The sequence below is a fragment of the Mercenaria mercenaria genome, chromosome 2, assembly GCF_021730395.1.
Source record: "Mercenaria mercenaria strain notata chromosome 2, MADL_Memer_1, whole genome shotgun sequence".
NCBI classification, from domain to species: domain Eukaryota; kingdom Metazoa; phylum Mollusca; class Bivalvia; order Venerida; family Veneridae; genus Mercenaria; species Mercenaria mercenaria.
This window is the reverse complement of record NC_069362.1, coordinates 109,868,046-109,895,040: the sequence shown is the minus strand read 5'-3', so window position 1 is coordinate 109,895,040 and position 26,995 is coordinate 109,868,046. Positions and strand designations below refer to the sequence as shown.

Here is a 26,995-nt window from a genome sequence, read left to right as displayed (position 1 = left end):
CAAATGGTTTGAAGTCAACGACTCTAACCACTCGGCCACGGAGGCCCCTTGTTTCTTGATTGAACTTTAACTTGGATGCACAAGTTAATCAAGATGGTTCATCACAACAATACCCTATGCTCGCCTTAGTTTAATATGGAAAACCCATAATATCTAAGATTTTGCAAACATCTTTCCCGCACAGTTTTCTTTCAGTGCTTTGTGGTAGCCAGCCTTTCTGTACTTTCAGTACTTTGATTGTTATTGCATTCTTTGTGATGAACGTAAGCATAATGATTCCACAAATAATAGTCGCTTTCTCAAGTGTATTAACTGTTCATAACAGTCTTTGGGAAATTGAATATAAACGATGATTGACAATTCTTTTAAGTAAATTACTCTATTCTCATATAACTCTGTCACTTGTCGTAAAAATTCTGTCGGTCGAGTGTTGAACATGCGAGCCATAAAACTTTACTGCTTATACACAAAATTATTTTACTATTTGATATTGTATTGTATCTGACTGTAGAATTTTCTCCTAAATCGATGTTGGGGCCTTGGCCTCATTCCCGTCGGTTTGAGGGCATATTCGACTGACGTATTTATAATAATAATAATACACAGAGTAATTTGAATCGCGGTTAGATAAACTTTGATTGTAAGCCTGAAATTCTGTTTGCATTTCTAGGTTTTGCCCAAGTGATCTGGCAATCCTAGCTTGCTTAGTTTACTGTTGCGCTTGCTATATTTGCCTAGTTTGCGTAGTTTATTGTTGCACTTGCCAAGTTTTTGACTTGATTGGTTTCAATTAAAGTTGCATCTATGCCCGTAGATTCCAATAATAGCTTGCCTTATACACAACAGGTTTTGCCATTTGCTTAATTTGCTATTCATGTCGACAGTTGCTTCGGAACTCCCTGTCATAATATTGCAGTCTCGCTACACATTTTTATGGACAAAAATTTGCTTCGATCAGCACTCCGTTTTTACACATTCAGGCTCGCTAGTTCTTCTGGACCGACTGTTTGGACAGTTGCTCCGGCACTCCTTGTCCAAACATTAAATATTATTATCTGACATTACTTGTTACCCCTTATGATAAATGTCATATGATGTAATGTTTTATATTATTCTTATTGAATAATAATGACATATCGTTAAGTATTTTGTTTTATTTGCTTTTTGAATGATAAATTAAAGGTATTTCCTGAAATGTACATAAGATTGCATTTCTTCCCTATATTTCATCTTAAATATCTTGAGAACTTACACAGTAATATGACAAATCAAATACTGCCTTGTAGTAATTTGCTGAATTCATCTTCTAAATAAACTTCACGATTCCTGTCTTATGTTTTAAGGTAATCATTTACTCTTTTCAATACTGGATGAATTCTTTGGCACTCCTAATTATAGTTTCATCACACATGTTGCAAAATTTTGCAAATATTTGATGCGCTTAACTTACATTTGAAAAGATAGTTAATATTTGCTGATACCAATCTTTAAACAAGAGCCATGTTAGACATGGCCAATCCCCCCGCCGGGCATATTATAATTGAAGGCTAAAGTTCCTGGCAAGTTAGTGTCTGAAAGTATTCATTTTGGGAGAAGCTTTGAAAAACCGTTTAGTTGTGGTCTACATCAGGGGTTTTAAAGATGTGGAAGAAAGAATTATTCAGTGGTAAGGTGGTTTACTGCTAAATTTTATTAATTTTCATGAACAGTATAGCTGTATGATGTTTTTCTATATGGCTACTGTAAAAAGAAGGAATGGAAAGCTAACAGGGAACAAGAGTGCCAGAATGTCACAATATATGCCCGTCACAGCAAATTTCTTTACTCTAGCAGCTGTATTTGCAAATGGAATTTTGATTTTGTGGTTGTTTAGTAATCATTGTAAGTCTTTTGTTTTTCTAAGTCCACAAAAAAAAACTAATTATCAGGTAGAGATGTCTTAAAATACACCTAAAATTGGAAAGTAACATCCAGGTTGTACCACAGAAAAGTGGTCTTGTTTTTTCCCTGTGGTCAATTATAAGAAAATGTTACAACATAAGTTATTTATAGTAACAACTAATGGAAGTTAATCTTTAAAAAAAAAAAAAAATTGTAAGTCCACAAAAAAATCTTTACTAGGTAGAGATTGGTCAAAATACACCTCAAAATTGGATGTAGCATGCATGTTGTACTACTGAAAAGTGGTCTCGATTTTTCCCTACGACTAGTAATGAAAAAAGTTACAATAAAAGTTATTTCAAGTAACAACAAAGGGAAGTAATTCTAAAGAAGGGAACTGCGCATGACACTTCGTCTCATGATGGTGTATAATTGTGCCAAGTTACATCAAAATCCCTCCATGCATGAAGAAGAAATGCTTCCTTCCATGCATGAAGAAGAAATGCTTCGGACAAAGTCATTCTTGTATCTGACCTTTGGCCTCTAAGTGTGTGACCTTGACCTTAGACCTAGGGACCTGGATCTTGTGCATGACACTCTGTCTTGCGGTGGTGAACATTTGTGCCAAGTTATATCAAAATCCCTCTATGCATGAAGAAGAAGTGCTCCGGACAAGGTTTTCATTCTTGTATCCTATGACCTCTAAGAGTGACCTTGACCTTAAAACTAGGGACCTGGTTCTTGCGCATACCTCGTGGTGGTGAACATTTGTGCCAAGATATATCAAAATCCCTCCATGCATGAAAAAGATATGCTGCGGACAATTTTTTTTTAAAAATATGATAAAGGAGAATAACTCAAAAAGTAGGCAAGGTAGAGTTATTGTTCTTGCACAATGCACTTCCTCCCAATGTGTTCTATCAGTGTATGAAGTTCGAAGAAAATCCCTCCAGTACTTTTGGAGTTATGCTCCGGACAAATTTTTTAAAGAAAATATGATAAAGGGGAATAACTAAAAATATAGACAGGGTAGAGTTATTGTTCTTGCACAATGCACTTCCTCCCAATGTGTTCTATCAGTGTATGAAGTTTGAAGAAAATCCCTCTAGTACTTTTGGAGTTATGCTCCGGACAAAATTTTTTAAGAAAATATGATAAAGGGGAATAACTCAAAAAATAGGCAAGGTAGAGTTATTGCTCTTGCATACTGCACTTCCTCCCAATGTGTTCTATCAGTGTACGAAGTTTGAAGAAAATCCCTCCAGTACTTTTGGAGTTCGGACAAAGATCGTTGCGGACGTACGGACGGACGCACGCACGGACGGAGAGCATTTCTAATATCCCCTTCGCCTTTGGCGGGGGGATAACAAGAGCACCGCCTACGAGTGCCATCACTTGGCCCCATGTGGTTCTGGGACGATCTGTGTATGAAAAGAACTGGAACCACTGCCTTACCCTTGCATGATCGTAAGAGGCGACTAATAGGGTCTTAACACTTGGTTTTGCAGTAACTCTGTGATTCCAGCAGGTATGCAAATTTTGACTCTATATCTCATGTAAATGAGATGTGGAACCAAAATCTGTAGTCCTGTTTGGCGCCATATAACCTATACTATGTTGGTGCGCCGTAAAACCCAAATAAATAAATAAATCGTCTGCAAGTGCTGGACAGTATGTAAGAAAAATAGTTACAGTTCTGAAGTACAAAAGGGGCCATAATTCTAACAAAATATAAGTTAGAGTTATGGTTCTTGGTCTACATAGTCAACTTATAATGATAAACAAGTGTGCAAAGTTTCAAAGCTGTATCCTTTTTGAAAAAAGGCTGACCTAAGCAAAATTTTTCACTAAGAAATTCAAATTTTCAAAGAATAAAAATGGCTATAATTCTAACAAAATGCAATCAGACTTATCGGTCTTGGCCTACACAGACACCCAATGATGATAAACAAGTGTGCAAAGAATAAATTACTTTTGTTTCCAAGATTGAAGTCATATTAATATCATTATAATTACAAAAAATTCATTCCACGAGTTTTGCAGAATCAGATATCCATATAAATCCCGTATTTGGGCAATGTAATATGCCTTTTATAAAGATTAAAAGAATTCAAGGCATTAAATTTTGCAAACCTTCATCTTAAATCTACTTTGCATATTGTTTTGAGATAATATAACTATTTCAAAACAATTTAGAAGAAATGATAATGAGTCAAATGACACAGTTCAGAGGTTTGAAAACTGACCTCCAAGAGTCAGACCTATATTTTAATATGAATTGTGCACAACGTACTTTTTCTTGATGAGGTATATATCCAATGTAGGTTTTATGAAAATCTTCCCAGCAGTTTAGAAGATATGGAGCAGACAAAAATTTAAAGCTATTTGACCTCAGAGTGTGACCTTGACCTTGGACTTTCAGACCTGGGTTGTGTACTCTGCACTTTATCTTATTCAGGTAAAAAATTGATGCAAGTTCGATCAAACTTTCCCGAGGTTGAAAACATGCAGAACAAACTTTAATTACTTATATGGACAGACAAACAGACAGATATGCTTGACTCCTACATAGCTCCCATATGCTTTGTACATTTGGTATAGTAACAGGATATTTGGGAGAACATGAGAAATTAACTTTAAGTGAAATATATAATTAGCTACTTCATAGAAAAATATCGAATTTAGCCGGTAGAATTGAGAAAAAACATAAGTTAAAATGAGAGTTTGTTTGTTTCATTTCTTTTGTTAACCTTAAGTGTAAGGCATGCATACGCATTTTATGAGAATTTTGTTTCACATATTATCATCAACATATAGTGTATTTTTTCACCATTTTCTTAAAAGTCTAAAAATAAAAAAGTTCGAAGCTACAAACTTTAAGATGAAATTCAAAAGGAAGAGCATATTCTTTACTTGTATTACAAATCAGAAAATATTTCAGTGGGAATCATAGGAAGAAATAAATGGCTGTACTGTCATAATTAGGGTAATTCTGAAAAAAACAAGATATTTCTGAACAAGAGTGGCAGACTGTCACAAAATATGCCCGTCATCGAATCTGGCCTAATTCAGGGGCCATAATCCAAGAGTGCCTTGGACGGTTTGGCTGGTTATCAAACTTGGCCGAGATATTTTGCCCACAAACATTGTCAGCAAGTTTGTTGAAGACCTGATGAAAACTGTTTGACTAAGAGAGCGGAAAAGGCTAAATTTGCACATTTTTGAGTAATTCAAGGGTCATAATCCAAGAGTGCCTAGGGCGATTTTGCTGATTATCGAAATCAGCCGAGATATTATACCCAAAAACATTGTCACTAAGTTATCAGATGAAAACTGTTTGACTTAGAGAGCCCTTCCGCCACAAGTGTTCACATAATATGCCCTGCTCTTCCAGAGATGTGCGTATAAAAATGTAAACATTGAATTTTAAAGTCTATACTGTAAAAATTAGGCAAATTCTGAACTATGAAAGAAATTTCTTAACAATTGTTAAGATCAATAAATGAAAATTTGCTACGATAATGTATCAAAGTTGTTGGTGTTGGATGCTTTAATTAAAAATTTAAGTTTACAGTGGTAAAATGTTACTTTGCTATAATAAGAATTCTATGTACATAACCTGTTCTACAGGTACAAGTGTAATCTGTTGGAGTTGCCCCTCTAACACATGTGGCCCCATAAGTGCAAGGATTTCCATCACAAATATGGTACATATTCTGACATCTATCATCATAGTTACCAAGATCTGAAATCAAACATTATGATAAATTTAACTGGAGTTGTCACAGGAGTGACGAATTATAACCCCACAATATGGTTTTGTCACAGAACTAAGCAAATGTCAAAGCTTAACTTGCTTGACCTTTGACCTACTGACCTTAAAATCGATAGAGATCATCTGCTGGTCATGGTCAACCTCCCGATGAAGTTTCATGACCCTCGGCCCAAGCGTTCTCAACTTATTGTCCGGAAAAGGTTTAAATGACCTTTGACCTTTGGAACCCGAAATAATTAAGGTTCATCTGCTGGTCATGACCAACCTCCCTATTAAATTTCGTGATCCTAGTCCCAAGCGTTGTGATGTTATTGTCCGAAAACCGTTTAAGTGTTCCGGATCACTGTGACCTTGACCTGTGACCTGCTGACCTCAAAATCATTAGGGGTTATTTGCTGGTCATAACCGACCTCATTATCAATTTTCATGATCCTAGACCCAAACGTTCTCAAGTTATCATCTGGAAACCGTTTAACTGTTTCGTGTTACTGTGACCTTGACCTTTGATCTACTAACCTCAAAGTCGAACATGACCTGTATTTAATCATGTTACACCTGTGTACAAAAATTTAAGATCCTAGACCCAGGCATTCTCAAGTTGAGAACTTGACCTGTATTTCAAGATGGTACATCTGTGTACCAAAAATTATGATCCTAGGCCCAAGTGTTCTCAAGTTATCATCAGGAAACCATTTAACTATTCCGAGTCACTGTGACCTTGACCTTTGACGTACAGACCCCAAAGTCGAACTTGACCTGTATTTTATGATGTTACACCTGTGTACCAAAATATGTGATCATAGACCCAATCGTTCTCAAGTTATCATCCGGAAACTTTTTAACTGTTCAGGGTCACTGTGACCTTGACCTTTGACCTGTTGACCCCAAATTCGAACTTGGCCGGTATTTTCTGATGTTACACCTGTGAACCAAAATTATTCAAATCGGTCAAGCCTTTCATGAGTTATCATCCGGAAACCACAGAAACCAACGGACCGGCCGACCGACCGCCAAGCTCACTCCTATATACACCTCCCCCCACCCCACCCCCACCCCACATCGTTTTGTGGGGGTATAATTACATCTGAAATCAAACATCATTGTAAATGTAAATACATTTGAAATCAAACATCATGGTAAATGTAGATACATCTCAAATTAAATAGCATAGTAAATGTAAATACAAAATGTACATCTAAAATCATCTATCAGGTCATATGCAAACGCATCATATATTGTAGCATGATGTGAAATGGGATGTACAAACCCGTAATGTGAACTGTTATAACTCATCAAAGAGCAGGACATAATATGCACTTTTCTAACAGAATCACTGCATCTTTTACACTAATAACCAAAGAAGTAGCACTTTCAAAGAAAGAGTTCTGCTGGTATAAGGTATCCCAATGGGAACCAATACATGCTGGAGAAAAGCTCTTGTCTGCAAGATACCCCAAATGAGTAAAGCTTTTGTCTGCAAGATTCCCCAAATGAAGTAGATGATGCGTTTGTAGAAAAGCACACGTCTCCCCAAATGCATAGTAGTTACAAGCAAGAAATCAACTCGGCATGTCCAATCATCCCAAAAAGTTTCATAATTTTGGGCCTAGTGGTTCTCAAATTATGGAATGGAAACAGTTTTCCATGTTCTGGTCCTGTGACCTTGACCTTTTACTGAGTGGTCAAAACATCAATAGGGGTCATCTACTCTGAATGTCGAATCATGCTATGATGTTTTAACATTCTGGGTTAAGTGGTTCTTAAGTTATTAAGCAGGAATACTTTTCCATGTTCAGACTCCTGTGACCTTGACTTTTGATCGAGTAACCCCAAAAATATTAGGTAGATCTAGTTTGTAGACTGTAGGTCAAATGGTTTTCTAGTTATTGATCAAAAATGAAGTGTGACTGGCAGATGGCTCCTGTGACCTTGACCTTTGATAGAGTGATCCCAAAGACAATAGGAGTCATGTTCTTTGTAAGTCCTATCATCCTATGCAGTTTGAAGGTTCTAGATCAAATGGTTCTCAAGTTATTGACCGGAAATGGATTTCCATGTTCTGGTCTCTCTGACCATGACCTTTAATGGGATGACCCCAAAATAAATAGGGGTCATCTTCTCTGCATGTCCTCATCCTTTAGTCAAGTGGCTTAGTGACCTTGACCTTGACCTTTGAATGAGTGACCCAAAAAATAAATAGGGGCCTACCACCCTTTGAAGTTTGAAGGTTTTATGTCATATGTTTCTTTAGTTATTGATCGGAAATGCAGTGGACAGATGGAAAAGCAAAAACAATGTATACACAAGTTTGGGGGTGGGGAGGACATAATAAAGCTCTTGTCTGAAAGAAACCCCAAATAAAGAATATCTTGTCTGCAAGAAACCCCAGATGTAATTAACGCTTAGCTTGCTGGCGGCAAATGATTCTGCCATAGCGACCAATGCAGACTGCGATCAGCCTGCATATCCGTGCAGTGTGATCATGGTCTGCACTGTTTGCTATTCAGTCAGTATCTTTTTAGTAAGCACCCCTTTTAACAGTTAATGGTACGGTCCAAATTGAAAGATGGACACGTTCATTATAGAAATTTATCAGGGTAAGGGTTAAAGCTCCTGTCTGCATGATACATCAGATGAATAAAGCTCTTGTCTGCAAAATACTCCAAATAAATAACCCTTATTCCAAACCCTGGAGACCTCAATGACATTAATACCCAACTTCAAGTTATCAGGGACCTTTGTGGTAAGGTGGTTAAAGTGCCAGACTTTGAATCACTTGCCCCTCACAAATGTTGGTCTGAAACCTAACCTTGGGTGTGGGGAAGCTATCCGCATGCTTAAGGAATCCTCATTGTTCTACTTATGCCTGAAATAATACAAGAAAGATGATCTTGGGTCTTCCTTCACCATCAAGACCTGACAAAGTCACGATATGGCCTTCACTGTATCTGTGTGACTCAAACCGCAACCAAAAGCAAAAATAAACTAGATATGTGTCCATAGGACATAGGGGCCCCTACTCCTGCCACTGTAACATGGTTTAATGACTCAGGTTAAACAATTTTTAAGATGTTTGCAACACAAACTTTTAAGAACCTTATGTGTATTTTTCACTTAGTTGGCCATAACTCTGGCCTAGCTGAGTAAAATCCTAAAGAGAACACTTACTTCATAGGCTATAAAACAATCCTCTAATGTTTTATGATTCTAGGTCAAGTGCATTTTAACATACATGTTTCACAAACTTTTTTTTAGTAAGTCTGGACAAGAAGTCTGGTCTTGTGTAGTGAAATAATGACTGTAGGTAAAATATTTTCGGAACTACGCGCGACAAAACATTAAAATGATAATTTTTTCCTAGGTCAGGGGCCATAACTCCTACAATACTGAATGAATCCGGACGCGAAACCCCAGGTGCACAACTGCACATGCTGACCAAAATTCCTGTAAACTATGGTGAGTCTAGGTCAAATACTTTTGGAGCTAAGCGAGACACAACATTAAAATGACAAATTTTTAACTAAGTCAGGGGCCATAACTCCTACATGACTGAATGAATCCGGACGAGAAACCCCAGTTGCACAACTACACATTCCTGTAAAGTTTTCTGACTCTACGTCAAATACTTTTGGAGATAGTCGTGACACAACACTAAAATGACCAATTTTTACAAAGTCAGGGGCCATAACTCCTACACGACTGAATGAATCCGGACGCGAAACCCCAGGTGCACAACTACACATGCTGACCAACATTCATGTAAAGGTTTGTAACTCTGCGTCAAATACTTTTGGAGCTAGGTGCGACACAATATTCTCGGAAGGACGGACGGAAGGACGGACGGATAAGAGCAAATCTATATGCCCCCACCAATCATGGGGGGCACAAAAAATTACGTACCACATGTACACTCCCTATAACCACGTTTGTATGAGCAATCACCAAAATCATTGCAAGTTGTTCTGTCACATACTGAAATAAAACAGGTTTTAGAAAAATATAAACAGTTTTCTATCAAAAGTTTGACAAAAGAGCATTTATTGTTTTAACTTGGCTTTAACACAAAGACAGTTTAATAGGGTAATGCATGTTCAGCATTTTTTTAGAAGATGAAAGCGTGATCTGACAGCAACTTAAAATGGTTCATGGCTGATAATTTATCTACATGTAGGCACTGTAGGTCCAGGGCTGTACATAATTTGCATATTACATTTATCATAATGTCTCACTGAAGTTTTAACTCCATTAACAACACTTAGTATATGTTTGTATTTTTTGGTCCCAGATATGCTGGAATATGCTTTCTTCTTTTTCATTTGACATTTGTTAAGTGTGCAAATACCAGGCAGCACATGAGGATATAATTTGCTCCAACAATGCTCATTTCGAGATTGCTTTTTTCTAAAAGGTAATACACCATTTTGTAACCATTTACAATACACTTACCATCAGTGACATCAGTACAATTGCTAAAACTGATGCTTCCTGTTGCAGACGTCCTCTGGTTGTTGAAACATCGCTTGCAAGTCCTTTGTGTTGTTTCATCCTGGTAAAAGTTCAGTGGGCATGATGTGCAGCCATTTACATTATATCCTGTTTTTGAGTATGTACCCTTAGGACATGGCTCTGAAACAATATATAACTATACAGTCACATTTCGGTTATTCAAACTCAACCAGACCGGCAAATCTGTTTTGAGTTATCAGTAGTTCAAGTCATTGAACAATTTACATTATACAGGGACTTTGCCGGGACCTAATGATGAGTTCAAGAGAGAGGGGCAGTGCTCAAATTATTTAAGTCCGAGGAAACAAAGTTGGACTGTATAGATAAACATATTTCACATCAACAACCTATATTTTGTTTTTACTCCTTCCTGTGGTAAGATTTTATACCTAGAGACCTGTATTTTGTTTTTACTCCTTTCTGTGGTAAGATTTTATACCTAGAGATCTGTATTTTGTTTTTACTCTTTTCTGTGGTAAGATTTTATACCTAGAGACCTGTATTTTGTTTTTACTCCTTTCTGTGGTAAGATTTTATACCTAGAGATCTGTATTTTGTGTTTACTCCTTTCTGTGGTAAGATTTTATACCTAGAGATCTGTATTTTGTGTTTACTCCTTTCTGTGGTAAGATTTTATACCTAGAGATCTGTTGTTTTAATTTAAAGACCATAGGAATAGGATTTAAGTTGTCTGTTGGGAAATTCGAAGTTAGACAAGATCATGAAAACATATTAATAAAAGAAAACAAAAAGAATAACCAAAATAAGTCCCAAATAAACTATAAAGATATTACAGTATTTCATAATTTACTTAGTTTTTGACTCTAGACAAGCAAGTTTTTAACTTGATTCAGAGTTCCTCTAAGCCAGCTTTTACAAAGAGCAAGTTGAACATATGCCCTATAGTCTATCAGCAAGTATTCAATGATATATGATTCCATGAAATTGACTGCCTAGATTTCTGACTAAGTTTCATGTAGAACAAAATGGAAATGCATCAATAGGGTTTCCTATGACTTGACCAAATGACCCTTTTTAACCCTTAAAGACCTAGTGTTAATCCTGACCTGTATTTTATCAATACAACCATTCTAAGATTTTATGTAGCTCAGTTTGAAGATGTAGCATTTAGGATAGTATGATTTCACCAAGTGACCTATTTTTTGACCCCAGATAAAGCATCATGAGAATTTATTGAGGTAAACCTACTGGTTAAGTTTCATTAATGTAGAACTGTATTCATAATTTAAAAAAAATGTTGTATGGTATCAGATGTTACCAAAAAAATGTGTTTTTTAAAGGAAGACACATTTATACTGTGTTTTTTAAAGGAAGAACACATTTATACTGTGTTTAGCTAGATATTTATCAAGTGTGTTTTATTATGAACTTAATGCATTTAACTGTTTAAATACATAAAATTGTTCATGTTTTCATAAACTACCAGCTGGGGGAGGGATGTATATACAATAATTGTTCATATTTTCAAATTATAATGTTTGCATAAACTATATATACTGTTCATAATTCAAATACGAAATCTGAGTCTATTATACTTAATTATGAGATTATGAAAAAAAAATGGACATCTGACCCTGTGTTCAGAAAACTGTGTTCAGTCTTAGCTGCACGAGTATGGTGATAAAACTCATTTATATCTAATTCCAACACGACCAGCAAATAACCTACATACATGTAGAGCAAAATTTATCTCGGGTTATTCTGCAATAAACCACTCGCGTGCAATGACGTCATCCGATCCAGGTGCGTAGCACGGTCGTAAAAAGTAGTTACCATTTTTTTCACTGTTGATACTAGTATGTCGTGTAAGAATCTAAATAATAAGTTCCCAAGCGTGATTTATTGTAGAATAACTGGAGTTTTTCGTTCTTATGCGAAACAATATAACACTCAGGCTTACGGCCTTCATGATATATTTTTACGCATAAGAACTCAAAACTCGGGTTGTTCTAGGAAAACCACGTTTGGGAACTTATTACTTCTAAAATATCATGTAAAAAACTAGATTTTAAGTTAAAATTGTTTTCAAGTGGCTATTCAGTATGCTGGCCAGTCTCAGATGGAATTCAACCTTCAAGTTTCAGTAAACTGATACTGAAATTTGAAACTCAAATTCAGCTGAAATCGAAATATTTTGTGAATATGGGGCCTGACTCTCAAATTCTTTAATTACAAGTTTGGCCGTATTTCAAAGTTCTGCAACGAAACTGGGGTTAAGTATGAATTTGATTTTTTTTTTTTGAAAGACACTCATTTTACCTAAAAATGAGAGTCAAATAAAAGTATTCCTCAAAAATGGGAGTAGATAATTATAAAAGTTAAACAAGTAGCTTAAGTTATTATTTTGTTATTATTTTACCAATGCACTTTGTTTCATCAGTTGCTCCTTCAATGCCAACAGTTGACCGGGCACCTGGACACGGAGTACATGTGTCCTTGGCTGTCCAATATGTGTCTATGCTACATGCTGTACAGGGGTAGAATCCCGAATTTGATCGGAATCCTCTGGGACAGGTTACTGAAATACAAAGTTGAAGCATTATATCATTTATATATTTCTCAAATTTAGTTGATCACATTTTAACTTCTGACAACATAATAGTAAACCATATAGCCTACATGTTCCAAACTGCCAAGTATGTGTTTATATCTCAGTGCATGATCTACTCTGATACAAAGGTAGACAAGAATCCTCTATGAACAAGTAGCTAAAATAGGAAGACTAGTGCAAAACTCAATATCTTTTTCACTCCTATATTTCTCAAATTAACTCCTGACAAAAGAACTGTAGACTATATACACTCCATGTATCCTATCTCATGCCAAGTAGTGTGAAAACATTAATATTTGTGTGGGACCAAATTGTAATGTAAATCCATAAAATTTAATGCAAGAGAATGGAATAATTTCCTTTTCAAGTCACATTTAAAGGTTGAGCAGATGTATATCCCTATGAAACAGCAATTATAACCAAAATCTCCATACACATGATATTAAATAATTTCACAGATTTTGTTTTACAACACACAGGGATAAAATCCGGAGATTATTCTTTGTCCCTTAACGTAATTGATCCATAATGACAATCAGCAAATTCTATTTATTTACATATCCTCCTAATAAAACTACCACATTCTTTGACCATTTTACAAACTATTTTTGTCAAGAAAGCCCGAGAATGCAAAAACTGTGTACTACGAACACGTAAACTGCAAATTGTCATCTAGGGTCTACCAGCTTATCCATGAAATCTATTCGCAACAAACGCCTTCAGTGACACATTTCAGATCAACATTTGGCTACTATCCTGAAGGAGATACTTAATTTACCTTGACAGTCTGTCTGACCACCATCTGGCTACTCTCTTGAAGGAGATACTTACACTAACAGCCTTGGCCCGAGAGCTCACGGACTTTTATTGCAACAATTGAGGCCAAAAGAAGTTTATACATTTTTGGAAACAATATTTCATATCCTCCATGAAAACCCATTTCTTAAGTGTCAAAGCCGTACCTATCTATATTTTGTTCACTTATGTTTGTGATAGGGGAGGTAAAACTCACTTGTAAAAATTTAGGGGGTAGGGTAAAGTTTACGTCTACCAGTTTTTTCACTGTTTAATTACAGTAGCTATATTAGTGTCAGTAAATGTATATATGCCAACCAATGTCAGCAAAAAGAAATTCATCAAAAAGGAATGAAGGGCAAACTTGTTATTTAAGGTCAAAGGTCAAATTTATGTACAAATGACAAAAATTGGCATATTTGAAATTTACTTTTATTCTTAAAAATTAGTTTGTTATCATAAGTCACTCAGCTTCATATATGTAATGTGTATATATCAGTCAAAGTCAGAAATGTAAATCTTATTACAAAACGTCAAGGTCAACCCTGATAATTGAAGGTCAAATTTCATTTTCATGCAAAAATATGAAAAATGTTACATTTTCTTTTTTCTAACGTTTTTAATATGTATTCACATTGTTAGTCACTGAAGTTAATTCGTTTTAATGTCTGTATGTCAGGCAAAGTCAGCAGTGTAAAGGTAACCACAAAACTGCCAAGGGTAAAGCTTATATCAAAGGTCAAAGGTCAATTTTTTGTGAAAAATTGCATGAATAGTTTCCTGTTTGAAATATAACAGCTATTTCTGATCATTATTTGTAATTGCTCGTAATTTATTTTAATGTATATATGTCCCACAATGTCAGTAATAAAGATATCGTCTAAAACATACAAGTTCAAATGTGATATTAAGGGTTAAAGTCATTTTCAAGTAAAAGAATGAAAAAATAGCTCTTTAACTTTTCTTCTTGTTAATGATATTTTGTTGATATTAATCAACAATATCAGTTCATTTTAATGTATAAAAAGTAGGCGACGTCTGGTATGCACATATTATTTCAAAACATTCAAGGTCAACCATAATTTCAAAGGTCAAAGGTCAAAAAAGTGAATAAAATGTTGCAATAATATCACCTGTTTGTAATAATTTTTATTGTTTAAAAGTATTTGTTTTGTCATTTTAGTAACTGATCGTTTTTCATTTTACTGTATATGTCAGACGATGACATGGAAGATAAAATAAGTCAAGGTCGAACCTGGTATTAAAGGTCAGGGGTCATTTTTGTGTAAAAGATCAAATTGTAGCATACTTACTCATTACTTTGTCCAAAAATAATAGCTCTTGTTAGAATTTTCTGTTGGCAATTTATTTTAATGTATACATGTCAAGCAAGGTCAGGAATGTAGGTCTTATCCAAATAAGGCAAAGCCAAACCTATTATCAAAGGTCAAAGGTCAAATTTGCGTGAAAATTAGCCAAAACACCCAGTAATTTTGCAATGATTTTTCATTATTTTTTTAGGGTATTTAAAAACTATTAACTAATTATTATTCATTTTAAAGTATATATAACAGATGATATCATTCTTGAAATAATAATGAAAAATTAGTCAAGGTCAAATCTGACATTAAAGGTCAAAGGAGAGGGCCTTCAAAAAACTCGCCATTATGAAAAAAACCTGGCTGGAACAAGATGGGGACTAAATGCAAAGATCCTCTGCAAGTCTACACAGGCAACGTACGGTACATAACAGAGTACGCATCAACCTCATTGGTACCTGCTTCCAAAACCAGTAAAGATAAACTGGACAAGGTTAAATTTCAGGTCTGAGGATAATCCCGGGGCAATGAAAACAACTCAAATAAAATAAATCGAAAAGACAGCCAACCCTGAACAATTAGAGACAAGACGAGAGTACAAAGCTTTTGTCCATGCAGAGAAGGCAAAGAGACTACCATCCCACCCACTCCACTCAAAATTCGAGAGCAGAACCAAGAACAGACTGAAAAGACAGAGTCTTAACCACATCATCAAAAAACTGCAAAAAGAGAAAGCAGCAGCACTGGAAATAGAGGCAGAGCCGCTCGAGCCAAATGAATGGGTTCCCAGACAATGTGCTCCCAAGATCAGATTGGAGGTGCCAGGAGTAGAAGAAAAGGGAAAGCAACATCAGGCTTACCAACAATCTCTTACGCTAGAAATGATCAATAACCGCTATCCAGCACACTCTTGCATCCAAGAATATACCAATGGATCAGTGGAAAAGGCAGTTCAGAAAGCTTGGGGTGGTGCCTACATCAAATTTTCAGACAGCTCCTCCTTCATACTCTCTCATACAGTCGGCAAGAGATGCTCCAACTACAGATCCAGATGCAAGCCCTCACATCGGCGACACTCGAACAGTATGAGCGAGGAGAAAAGGGACAATATATTCCTAACAGACCCCAAGTCAGCTCTTTAGGCTCTCTCAGCAGGTCCATCAGACAACTTAATCAGACAGCTGTTGAAAAACATCAATCTCCTGCCTGAGAACAACAATGTAGCATTTCGATAGATTCCTGCACATGTGGGCATAGCTGGAAATGAAGCTGCGCACAAACTTGCAAAGACAGCAACCAGACAAATACAGCCCCAACCTCCAACTTCATACAGAGAAGCTCAGACTCTGTGGAAGAACAGCTTTGCGTCAGACTGGAAGAACATAAATGGAGGTTACCTGCCAAATTAGGACTGTCTACACAAGCTAAACAGCCAATTAACTGTCTTCCGTCTGCGCACTGAAGACTGTGGCCTGAGAAAACATATGAAGAAGCTGGGAATTGCAGACAAAGCTAAATGTCAGTGCGGATCAGAGGAACAAACACCGTTTCACATGCTGCAGAGCTGTTCCTATCTGGAAGAAGCACGCCAGAAAGTTTGGCCAACAGACATCCCATCTGAGACCAAGCCGTGGAGAGATATCAGCGACCTGCAGAATACGGTGCAGTTCATTGCCCCATCTAATCATAAAATATAAAACGGCCATAAGAAGATGGAAGGCAGTAAGGAAGTAAGGAAGTAAAGGCTAACATTAAAATGAATTAACATCAAGATATAACAAGATATGTTTGAACAAAGAAATAAAATAACAGTGCTATCTTTTGAATTTATTACCCGAAAATGAATTTTAAACTTTAACATCAGGGCTGATCTAGACTCATGTCTTATGATATCTCCATTGTTGACATTGACCCATATATATACATGTATAAAACTTCAAGGAATAACCATAAGATATTAATAATGACAAAATACCTTTAATCAATGAAAAGTATTGCAAAAATGCTACTTTTTGCGATCTTTCACGCAAATTTCACCTTTTACCTTTGATATAAGCTTTACCAATCACTGTTTTTGAAATTAGATCTGCATTGCTGACATTGATTTACAAATAAACATAAGACATAATTATTTTCAATGAACAAAATGACAAGATAATTTGTAATGAAGAAGAAATTAAAAATGCTGTATTTTGAATTTTTACATGAAAATGACCTTTGACCTTTAATGTCAGGTTTGACCTTGACTTATTTTTCATTATTATTTCAACAGTGATATTGTCAGTTGTATATACTTTAAAATGAATACTGATCAGTTTTACTAGTAGTGACAGAAATAACCTACACAATAAAGAATCAAAGCCTTGAAATGTCTGATGGTTGCGGGTTTTTGGTAGATTTATTTTCTGTTTAAAATGCCAGTCTATGAATATACATGAATGAGAAACAAATACAAATTTAATGTGCCTCATATCTAAGATGAACTCTGCCTGACCCAGCTTGTGATGTAACCATGGGCTGGAATACCTTATCATTGATAGATCTTATATAATCTAAATGGTCAGTGTGAGTGGATACAGGTTGAATAAGAACTGCTTGTTCATTGATAATTCATCCGCACTGTTCATGAATGGGACTATTTTGTGTAGCACAAGAACATCTTTTGGATGTGATTCGGAATAAAATAAAGATGCTATGATTGTCAGAAATACACTTTAACTTTGGTAGCGGGATAAACCCGCAACCAAAAATCATTGCAAAATTCTTGTTATTTTGCAAATTCCTACAACAATTTGACCTTTGACCTTTGATAATAGGTTTGCCTTTGACTTATAAGGATAAGACCTACATTGCTGACCTTGCTTGACATGTATACATTAAAGTAAATTGCTAACAGTGAATTATAACAACAAGCTATTTTTGATCAAAGTAATGAGTAAGTATGGTAAAGGTTGTGATTTTTTTATACAAAAATGACCCCTGACCTCCAATACCAGGTTTGACCTTGACTTATTTTCTCTTCGATGACATCGTCTGACATATACACAATAAAATGAACAACGATCAGTTACTAAAATGACAAAACAAATACTTTTAAACAATAAAAATTATTACAAATAGGTGATATTTTTGCAGCATTTTACTCACTTTTTTGACCTTTGATATTATGTTTGACCTTGAATGTTTTGAAATTATATGTCATACTAGACATCGCATAACATTTATACATAAAAATGAACTGATATCGTTGACTAATATCGACAAAATATTATCAACAAGAAGAAAAGTTAAAGAGCCATTTTTTCATTCTTTTGCATGAAAATGACCTCTGACCCTTAATATCACATTTGAACTTTTCTGATTTCAGACGATATCTTTATTACTGACATTGTGGGACATATATACATTAAAATAAATCACGAGCAATTACTAATAATGATTAGGAAGATCTCATGAAAAATATGGCCTCTAGAGAGGTCACAGGGTTTTTCTATTTTTATACCTACTGGCCTAGTTTTGACTGCACGTGACCTAGTTTCAAAACTGAACTAGATATCATCAAGGTGAACATTCAGATCAATTTTCATGAAGATCCATTGAAAAATATGGCCTCTAGAGAGGTCAAAAGATTTTAATAATTTTAGATCTACTGACCTAGTTTTTGACCGCACATGATCCTGTTTCGAACTTGACCTAGATATCATCAAGGTGAACATTCAGACCAGTTTTCATACAGATCCCCTGAAAAATATGGCCTTTAGAGAGGTCACAAGGTTTTTCTATTATTTGATCTACTGACCTAGTTTTTGAGGCACGTGACCCACTTTCGAATTTGACCTAGATATCATCAAGGTGAACATTCTGACCAATTTTCATGAAGATCTCATGAAATATATGGCCTCTAGAGAGGTCACAAGGTTTTTCTATTTTTAGACCTACTGACCTAGTTTTTGACTGCACGTGACCCAGTTTCGAACTATATCTAGATATCATCAAGATGAACATTCAGACCAACTTTCATACAGATCCCATAAAAAATATGGCCTTTAGAGAGGTCACAAGGTTTTTCTATTATTCGACCTACTGACCTAGTTTTTGATGGCACGTAACCCAGTTTCAAAACTGACCTAGATATCATCAAGATGAACATTCAGACCATTTTTCATACAGATCCCCTGAAAAATATGGCCTTTAGAGAGGTCACAAGGTTTTTCTATTATTTGATCTACTGACCTAGTTTTTGAGGCACGTGACCCACTTTCGAACTTGACCTAGATATCATCAAGATGAACATTCTGACCAATTTTCATACAGATCCCGTGAAAAATATGGCCTCTAGAGAGGTCACAAGGTTTTTCTATTATTTGACCTACTGACCTAGTTTTTGAAGGCACATGACCCACTTTCAAACTAGACCTAGATATCATCCAGATGAACATTCAGACCAACTTTCATACAGATCCCATGAAAAATATGGCCTCTAGAGAGGTCACAAGGTTTTTCTATTATTTGACCTACTGACCTAGTTTTTGAGGCACGTGACCCACTTTCGAACTTGACCTAGATATCATCAAGGTGAACATTCTGACCAATTTTCATGAAGATCTCATGAAATATATGGCCTCTAGAGAGGTCACAAGGTTTTTCTATTTTTAGACCTACTGACCTAGTTTTTGACTGCACGTGACCCAGTTTCGAACTATACCTAGATATTATCAAGATGAACATTCAGACCAACTTTCATACAGATCCCATAAAAAATATGGCCTTTAGAGAGGTCACAAGGTTTTTCTATTATTCGGCCTACTGACCTAGTTTTTGATGGCACGTAACCCAGTTTCGAAACTGACCTAGATATCATCAAGGCGAACGTTCTGACCAATTTTTATGAAGATCTTTTGAAATATATGGCCTCTAGAGAGGTTAAAATGTTTTTCTATTTTTAGACCTACTGACCTAGTTTTTGATGGCACGTAAACCAGTTTCGAACTTGACCTAGAAATCATGAAGTTGAACATTCTGACCAATTTTCATGAAGATCTTGTGAAATATTTGGCCTCTAGAGAGGTCACAAGGTTTTTCTATTTTTAGACCTACTGACCTAGTTTTTGACGGCACGTGACCCAGTTTCGAACTTGACCTAGATATCATCAAGATGAACATTCTGACCATCTTTCATAAAGATCCCATGAAAAATGTGACCTCTAGAGTGGTCACAAGCAAAAGTTTACGGACGGACGGACGGATGCACGGACGCTCGGACGACGGACGACGGACACTGCGCGATCACAAAAGCTCACCTTGTCACTTTGTGACAGGTGAGCTAAAAAGTAAAGGTAACATTTTTCACATTTTGCATGAAAATGAACTTTGACCTTCAATTATCAGGGTTGACTTTGACGTTTTGCAATAAGATTTGCCTTTCTGACTTGGCTGATATATACACATTACATAAGTAAAACTGAGTGACTTATGATAACAAACTAATTTTTAAGAATAAAAATAAATTCAAATATGCCATTTTTTGTGATTTGTACATAAGTTTGACATTTGACCCTAAATAACAAGTTTGCCCTTCATTCCTTTTTGATGAATTTCTTTTTGCTGACATTAGTTGACATATATACATTTAACTGATAATAAGATAGTTACTGTAATTAAACAGTGAAAAAACTGGTAGACGTAAATTTTACCCTACCCCCTAAATTTTAGCCAGTGAGTTTTACCTCCCCTATCACAAACATAAGTGAACAAAATATAGATAGGCACGGCTTTGACACTTAAGAAATGGGTTTTCATGGAGGATATGAAATATTGTTTCCAAAAATGTATAAACTTCTTTTGGCCTCAATTGTTGCAATAAAAGTCCGTGAGCTACCATCTGGCTACTGTCTTGAAGGAGATACTTACATTAACAGCCTGTCTGACCACCATCTGTCTACTGTCCTGAAGGAGATACTTACCTTGACAGTCTGTCTGACCACCATCTGGCTACTGTCTTGAAAGGAGATACTTACACTGACAGCCTGTCTGACCACCATTTGTCTACTGTCCTGAAGGATATACTTACCTTGACAGCCTGTCTGACCACCATCTGGCTATTATCCTGAAGGAGATACTTACACTGACAGCCTGTCTGACCACCATTTGTCTACTGTCCTGAAGGAGATACTTACCTTGACAGCCTGTCTGACCACCATTTGGCAACTGTACTGAAGGAGATACTTACACTGACAGCCTTGCTGACCACCATTTGTCTACTGTCCTGAAGGAGATACTTACCTTGACAGTCTGTCTGACCACCATCTGGCTACTGTCTTGAAGGAGATACTTACACTGATAGCCTGTCTGACCACCATTTGTCTACTGTCCTGAAGGAAATACTTACCTTGACAGCCTGTCTGACCACCATCTGGCTATTATCCTGAAGGAGATACGTACACTGACAGCCTGTCTGACCACCATTTGTCTACTGTCCTGAAGGAGATACTTACCTTGACAGCCTGTCTGACCACCATTTGGCTACTGTCCTGAAGGAGATACTTGTACTGACAGTCTGTCTGACCACTATCTGGCTACTGTCCTGAAAGAGGTACTTACATTGACAACCTGTCTGACCACCATCTGGCTACTATCTTGAAGGAGATACTTATACTGACAGTCTGTCTGACCACTATCTGGCTACTGTCCTGAAGAAGATACTTATACTGACAGCCTGTCTGACCACCATCTGCCTACTGTCTTGAAGGAGATACTTACACTGACAGTCTGGCTGACCACCATCTGGCTACTGTCCTGAAGGAGATACTTACACTGACAGCCTGGCTGACCACCATTTGTCTACTGTCCTGAAGGAGATACTTACCTTGACAGTCTGTCTGACCACCATCTGGCTACTGTCCTGAAGGAGATACTTACACTGACAGCCTGACTGACCACCATCTGGCTACTATCTTGAAGGAGATACTTATACTGACCGTCTGTCTGACCACCATCTGACTACTGTCTTGAAGGAGATACTTATATTGACACCCTCTCTGACCACCATCTGGCTATTGTCCTGAAGGAGATACTTACACTGACAGCCTGTATGACCACCATTTGTCTACTGTCCTGAAGACGATACCTTGACAGTCTGTTTGACCACAATCTGGCTACTGTCCTAAGGTTATGATTTAAGACTTAAACTTACCTTGACAATCCATCTGATCACCTTCATACTACTATCCTAAAGGACATTAATAAAGATATAAACTTACCTTGACAGCCTGTCTGATCACTATTTGGCTACTGTACTAAAGGGCATGATTTAAGACTTAAACTTACCTTGACAATCCATCTGATCACCATCAGACTATTATCCTGAACAACAGGATTAAAGGTTTAAACTTACATTGACAGCCTGTTTTATCACCTTCAGACTACTATCCTGAACGACAGGATTAAAGATTTAAACTTACCTTGACAGCCTGTTTTGTCACTATTTGGATACTGTCCTGAAGAGCAACTTTTACAACTTGTCTGAGCAAAACCATCTTGGTACTGTCCATCTGGGCAATCATTTATAGCAACTGTTTCCACGTTGAAAAACTGGGCAGGTCCATATGGCACTGTAACACATTATATGTTTGAAACAAGAGCTGTCACTATTGGTGACAAATGCCCCTGAAGTAGGCCCAAGAATGCCACAGTTGTATGCGCAAAAAAATCACATATCATTTTGTGACCTTGACCTAAAAGGCCTGGGTCATAAGCGTGACACATCTGCTCAATATGGTTAACATTTGTGTCAAACTATTTTCAAATCCCTTGATAAATGGTAGAGTTATGGACCAGACAAGAAAAACCTTTGACTTCTAAGTGTGATCTTGACCTTGGATCTAGAGGTCTGGATCTTGCGACTGACACCTCATCTCATTATAGTGAACATTTATGCCAAGTAATTTCAATATCTTTTCATCAATGGCAGAGTCATGGACCGGACAAGAAACAGACCATGTTAACCTTTGACCTCTACATGTGACCTTGACCTATGAGCTAGGGGTCTGGGTTTTGCTAATGACATGTTGTCTCATTATGAGGAACATTTATGCCAAGTAATTTCAAAATCCCTTAATGAATGGCAGAGTTATGAACCGGACACGAAACAACCCCTGTTAACCTTGGACTTCTAAGTGTGACCTTGACCTTGGAGCTAGGGGTCTGGGTCTTGCGCATGTCACGTCGTCTCATTATACCAAGTTGTCTCAAAATCACTTCATGGATGGCAGAGTTATGGACCGGACACAAAACAGCCCATGTTAACATTTGACCTCTAAGTGTGACCTTGACCTTGGAGCAAGGGGTCTGGGTCTTACGCATAACACATCGTCTCATTATGGTGAACATTTATGCCAAGTTATTTGAAAATCCCTTTATGAATGGAAGAATTACAGCCCGGACAAGAATTTACCGGACGCGCACACAGACGCACGGACGGACGGACATAAAAATATACAGCACAACCAATAAAATCAGTTACATGTGTCTGTGACATCCATAACAAAAATGGTAACAATAGCACAAGATCTTAAAGTGTTAAGTATCTTAGTAACATTCACAGTTATAGATATTACAAACCATAAATTATTGATATAGATACAGCAGACATTTTTCACCTGTCAAACGTACAGTTTCCTATACAACAGGTATGTTCAACTACTGAACACAGTAATGTATGTGACAGGCATTTTCATCCATCAGTCAACCAGTATTTTATGCAAAAGATATTTTCATCTTTTAATCACAGTATTCTACGGGATGGGAAATTCAATCAATCAATCAATCACACAGTACCCAATGCAAAAACACAGTATCCTATACATCAGGTAGTTTCATCAATCAATCAAACAGTACCCCTTGCAACAGTAACTGTTACTCTTGTCTATTAATCATACAGTATCCTATGCAACTGTTTTTTGTCTATATATCATAAATTATGCACCTATGCAATACTTACAGCAGATATCAACATCCAATCTATAACCTACAAATGAACAACTACGTTCCCCACTCCCTGATATAACTGAATCTTCTTTCACAGTCAAACTGTAGCTTTGACCAGCATCTGCACAAAACATAGCCCCATCAAACACATTGTTTGCAGTATTCTTGATTTGTTTGATACAGTCTTCACTTTCAGACACAGTAACAGATGATACTAACTTGAGATCCAAAGTTGTTATAAACTGAAAAAAAAAAGAAAATTATTTTAATAAAGACATTATCCTGATTTTTTTATATCCATTGTGGTTACTGCAGTATTCTGCTGTGTATCAAATGAAAACAAGAGCTGTCAGAGGACAGCAATGCTCTACTATTCAACAGCCTTGTCAGTTGAATGAAAATAGATGTTGAAAAAGGCGGTTATTTTGCAAGCTTGCAAAACAGGGTTATATGGAACCAGCACAATGCATACGAGGGATGTTCCAAAAATAATGTCATTTGTGTTTTATTTCGCGGAAATCGTGTCATGTGTACACAAAACCACCTCGTGTCGATAGAATGATCACTGAATCGTAACATAGGTAAATATCGCGCTCACACGTTCACTGACCTTGGTACAGTGTACATTGCTTAATAGCGTATTCATTACACTTTACATAAAATGACTGGGAAATGAGCTGGTAATGTGCTTGAAATTAGGGCCTACATAAAAGGTAGGTCGCTACTCGGCATGAAGCTTGTAGATATTCACCGAGAGGTGTGCGACATTTATGGGGAGGGTCAAATGTCTCATAGGACTATTTATAGGTGGGTAGCTAAACTTAGGACCGGACAGCAGCAACTCAAAGATGCTGCTCGCACAGATCGTCCTACAACAACTACGTCGAAAGGTAACATCGAAAAAATCCTCAGTTTGCTAAAAAAGGATGCCCGATTCACCTTAAGGCAACTGGCCCAAATGACAAACTTGTCGTTAGCACGAGTTCATGGAATTTTGAAGAAACACCTAAAACTTAGAAAAATAAATGCAAGATGGATACCCCATTTGTTAACAGATGAACAAAAGAGGACCCGTGTAACAATGGCCAAAAAACTTCTGAACATGTACTTAAAATACAGCAAAAAGGTTTTTGATAATATAGTTACTGGTAATGAAACCTGCGTTTATTATTTTGAACCAAAGCGGAAGTATTCCAACCGAATTTGGGTCACCAAAAATTCGAGATGCCCAAGTATTGCCAAACGAATACGAACGGTGAAGAAGGTTTTGTATGTATTTTTTTCACTCATAAGGGTCCAATCATTCAAATTCCGGTACCGAAAGGCAGTACGGTCATAGGAAAATTCTATAAAAAATGTTGTTCTAAGAAAATTGAAGAACTACTACAAAAGTTGCCGCCCCAAAACAGGACTTAAGTACCTCCGACTTTTGCATGATAATGCACCAGCTCACAAGGCACGCATTGTGACCGAGGTTTTGGAGTCAGAGAAGGTTACCGTCCTTCCACACCCTCCGTTTTCGCCAGACCTGGCCCCCTGCGACTATTTTCTGTTTCCCAAACTTAAATATCATCTGTCTGGAAAGAGATACAAATCGAGAAATGCCCTTGGATCTGCTGTTTATCAGATGGGTGTTCCCATAGAAGAGTATGAACAATGCTTCCAAAAGAGGACTGACCGGCTCAAAAGGTGTATTCAGGCTGACGGAGAGTATTCTGAAGGGCAGAGCAAGTTAAAATGATCAGAACATTTGCAGTATAGGAGAACCGATGCAAGTGACATTACTTTTGGAACACCCCTCGTATCAGTTCATGACAATGGACAATTGTGCGATGTTTTTATTCATTCCCATTAGTGGGTATTGCGATACCAGCTAAATTACATACAAAAGCTTAACCAAAAACTGCTAAGTCAAAAAAGGGCCATAATCAATTTTGTAAAAAATGCAAAGTAGAGTTATGTAAACTTTGCAATACATGTCAGATTGAGACAGTGAACAAACGTGTGAAGTTTTAATCCATTCCCATTTAAGGGTACTGAGATACCAGTTTACATAAAAAACTTAACCAAAACCTGCTGAGTTGAAAAAGGGGCATACTTTTGTAAAAATGCAAAGTAGAGCTATGAAACCTGTGCAATGCAAGTTAGTTTATCACAGAAAATAAGTGTGTGAAGTTTCAACCTATTCCCGTAAATGGTTACTGAGTACAAAAACTTAACCAAATCAGGATGCTGAAGTCGACATATGAGTGAGTCCAATTAAAAATTTTATAGGCCTACCTAACCTTTGGATAGTCAAGCTAAATGTAAAACACACATGTATATTTTTCAACAAGATAAGTGGTACAATGTATATTACACATTTGCCTGTGCACACAGTGGATCACAATGTTAATAATAAATTATCAACTTTCCAGGAGAGATAGCAATATAACATCTGTAGGTCATTTCCAGATGTTGGCCATTCCCACATGAAGAGTTCTACATATTAGATTTTATCTAACTGTTCTACTTTTAACTTGCTTTAACTAAGGAAGTCCCAATTAAGGTGTTAACCTGACTGTTGAACTATTATTTAACTTATGTCCAAATTTAGGTATTTACATAACTGTAGATATCTGCTTTCAACTTATATCCAAAATTAAGTGTTAACCTGACAGTAGAATTTTGTTTTAACTTATGTTCAAATTAAGGTGTTTACCTAACTGTAGAAACTTGTTTTGACTTATGTCCAAATTAATGCATTTACCGGATTAAAGAATTATGCTTCAACTGAAGTCTCAATTAAAGTGTTTACCCAATGGAGAATTTTAACTAAAGTCCCATTTCACGTGTTTACCTAACTGTAGATATCCACTTAATGCCCAAATATAGGAGATGCCTATCAAGAGAGTTCCGCAATTTTTTGGCATATTTGGCAGTTTCTTTCAAATCAGCAGATTTTCTTATGATCTTCCTGGTATTGAAGCTCCATTTAAGTGTCAAGTTTCAACAAGAGCTTGTAGAACTCGAAAAGCCCCCTTGATACATTCAGTAATTGCATAAAACACAAAAATTATTTGGTCACTGTGCGCTGGACATTTGACGTACTGACCTCAAATCAGTAATTACAAAATTTCTACTGTTCTGCATCAATGTGACCTTGATCTTTGACATACTGAT

The 26,995-nt window shown here is 36.6% G+C and overlaps 1 protein-coding gene across 8 annotated transcripts in view; it reads right to left on the bottom strand.

The window, feature by feature from the left end:
* Window positions 1-26,995, bottom strand: part of LOC123562448 (sushi, von Willebrand factor type A, EGF and pentraxin domain-containing protein 1-like) — a 447,821-nt gene that overhangs the window by 259,956 nt on the left and 160,870 nt on the right. For all 8 annotated transcript variants that reach the window (XM_053537519.1, XM_053537520.1, XM_053537522.1 and 5 more), the window contains exons 26-31: window positions 23,847-24,075; window positions 22,309-22,458; window positions 12,543-12,701; window positions 10,103-10,282; window positions 9,557-9,628; window positions 5,501-5,626 (exon numbers count right to left, since the gene is read on the bottom strand). In XM_053537519.1, coding sequence (XP_053393494.1) covers window positions 5,501-5,626; window positions 9,557-9,628; window positions 10,103-10,282; window positions 12,543-12,701; window positions 22,309-22,458; window positions 23,847-24,075 — 916 coding nt within the window. The remainder of the gene's footprint in view (window positions 1-5,500; window positions 5,627-9,556; window positions 9,629-10,102; window positions 10,283-12,542; window positions 12,702-22,308; window positions 22,459-23,846; window positions 24,076-26,995) is intronic.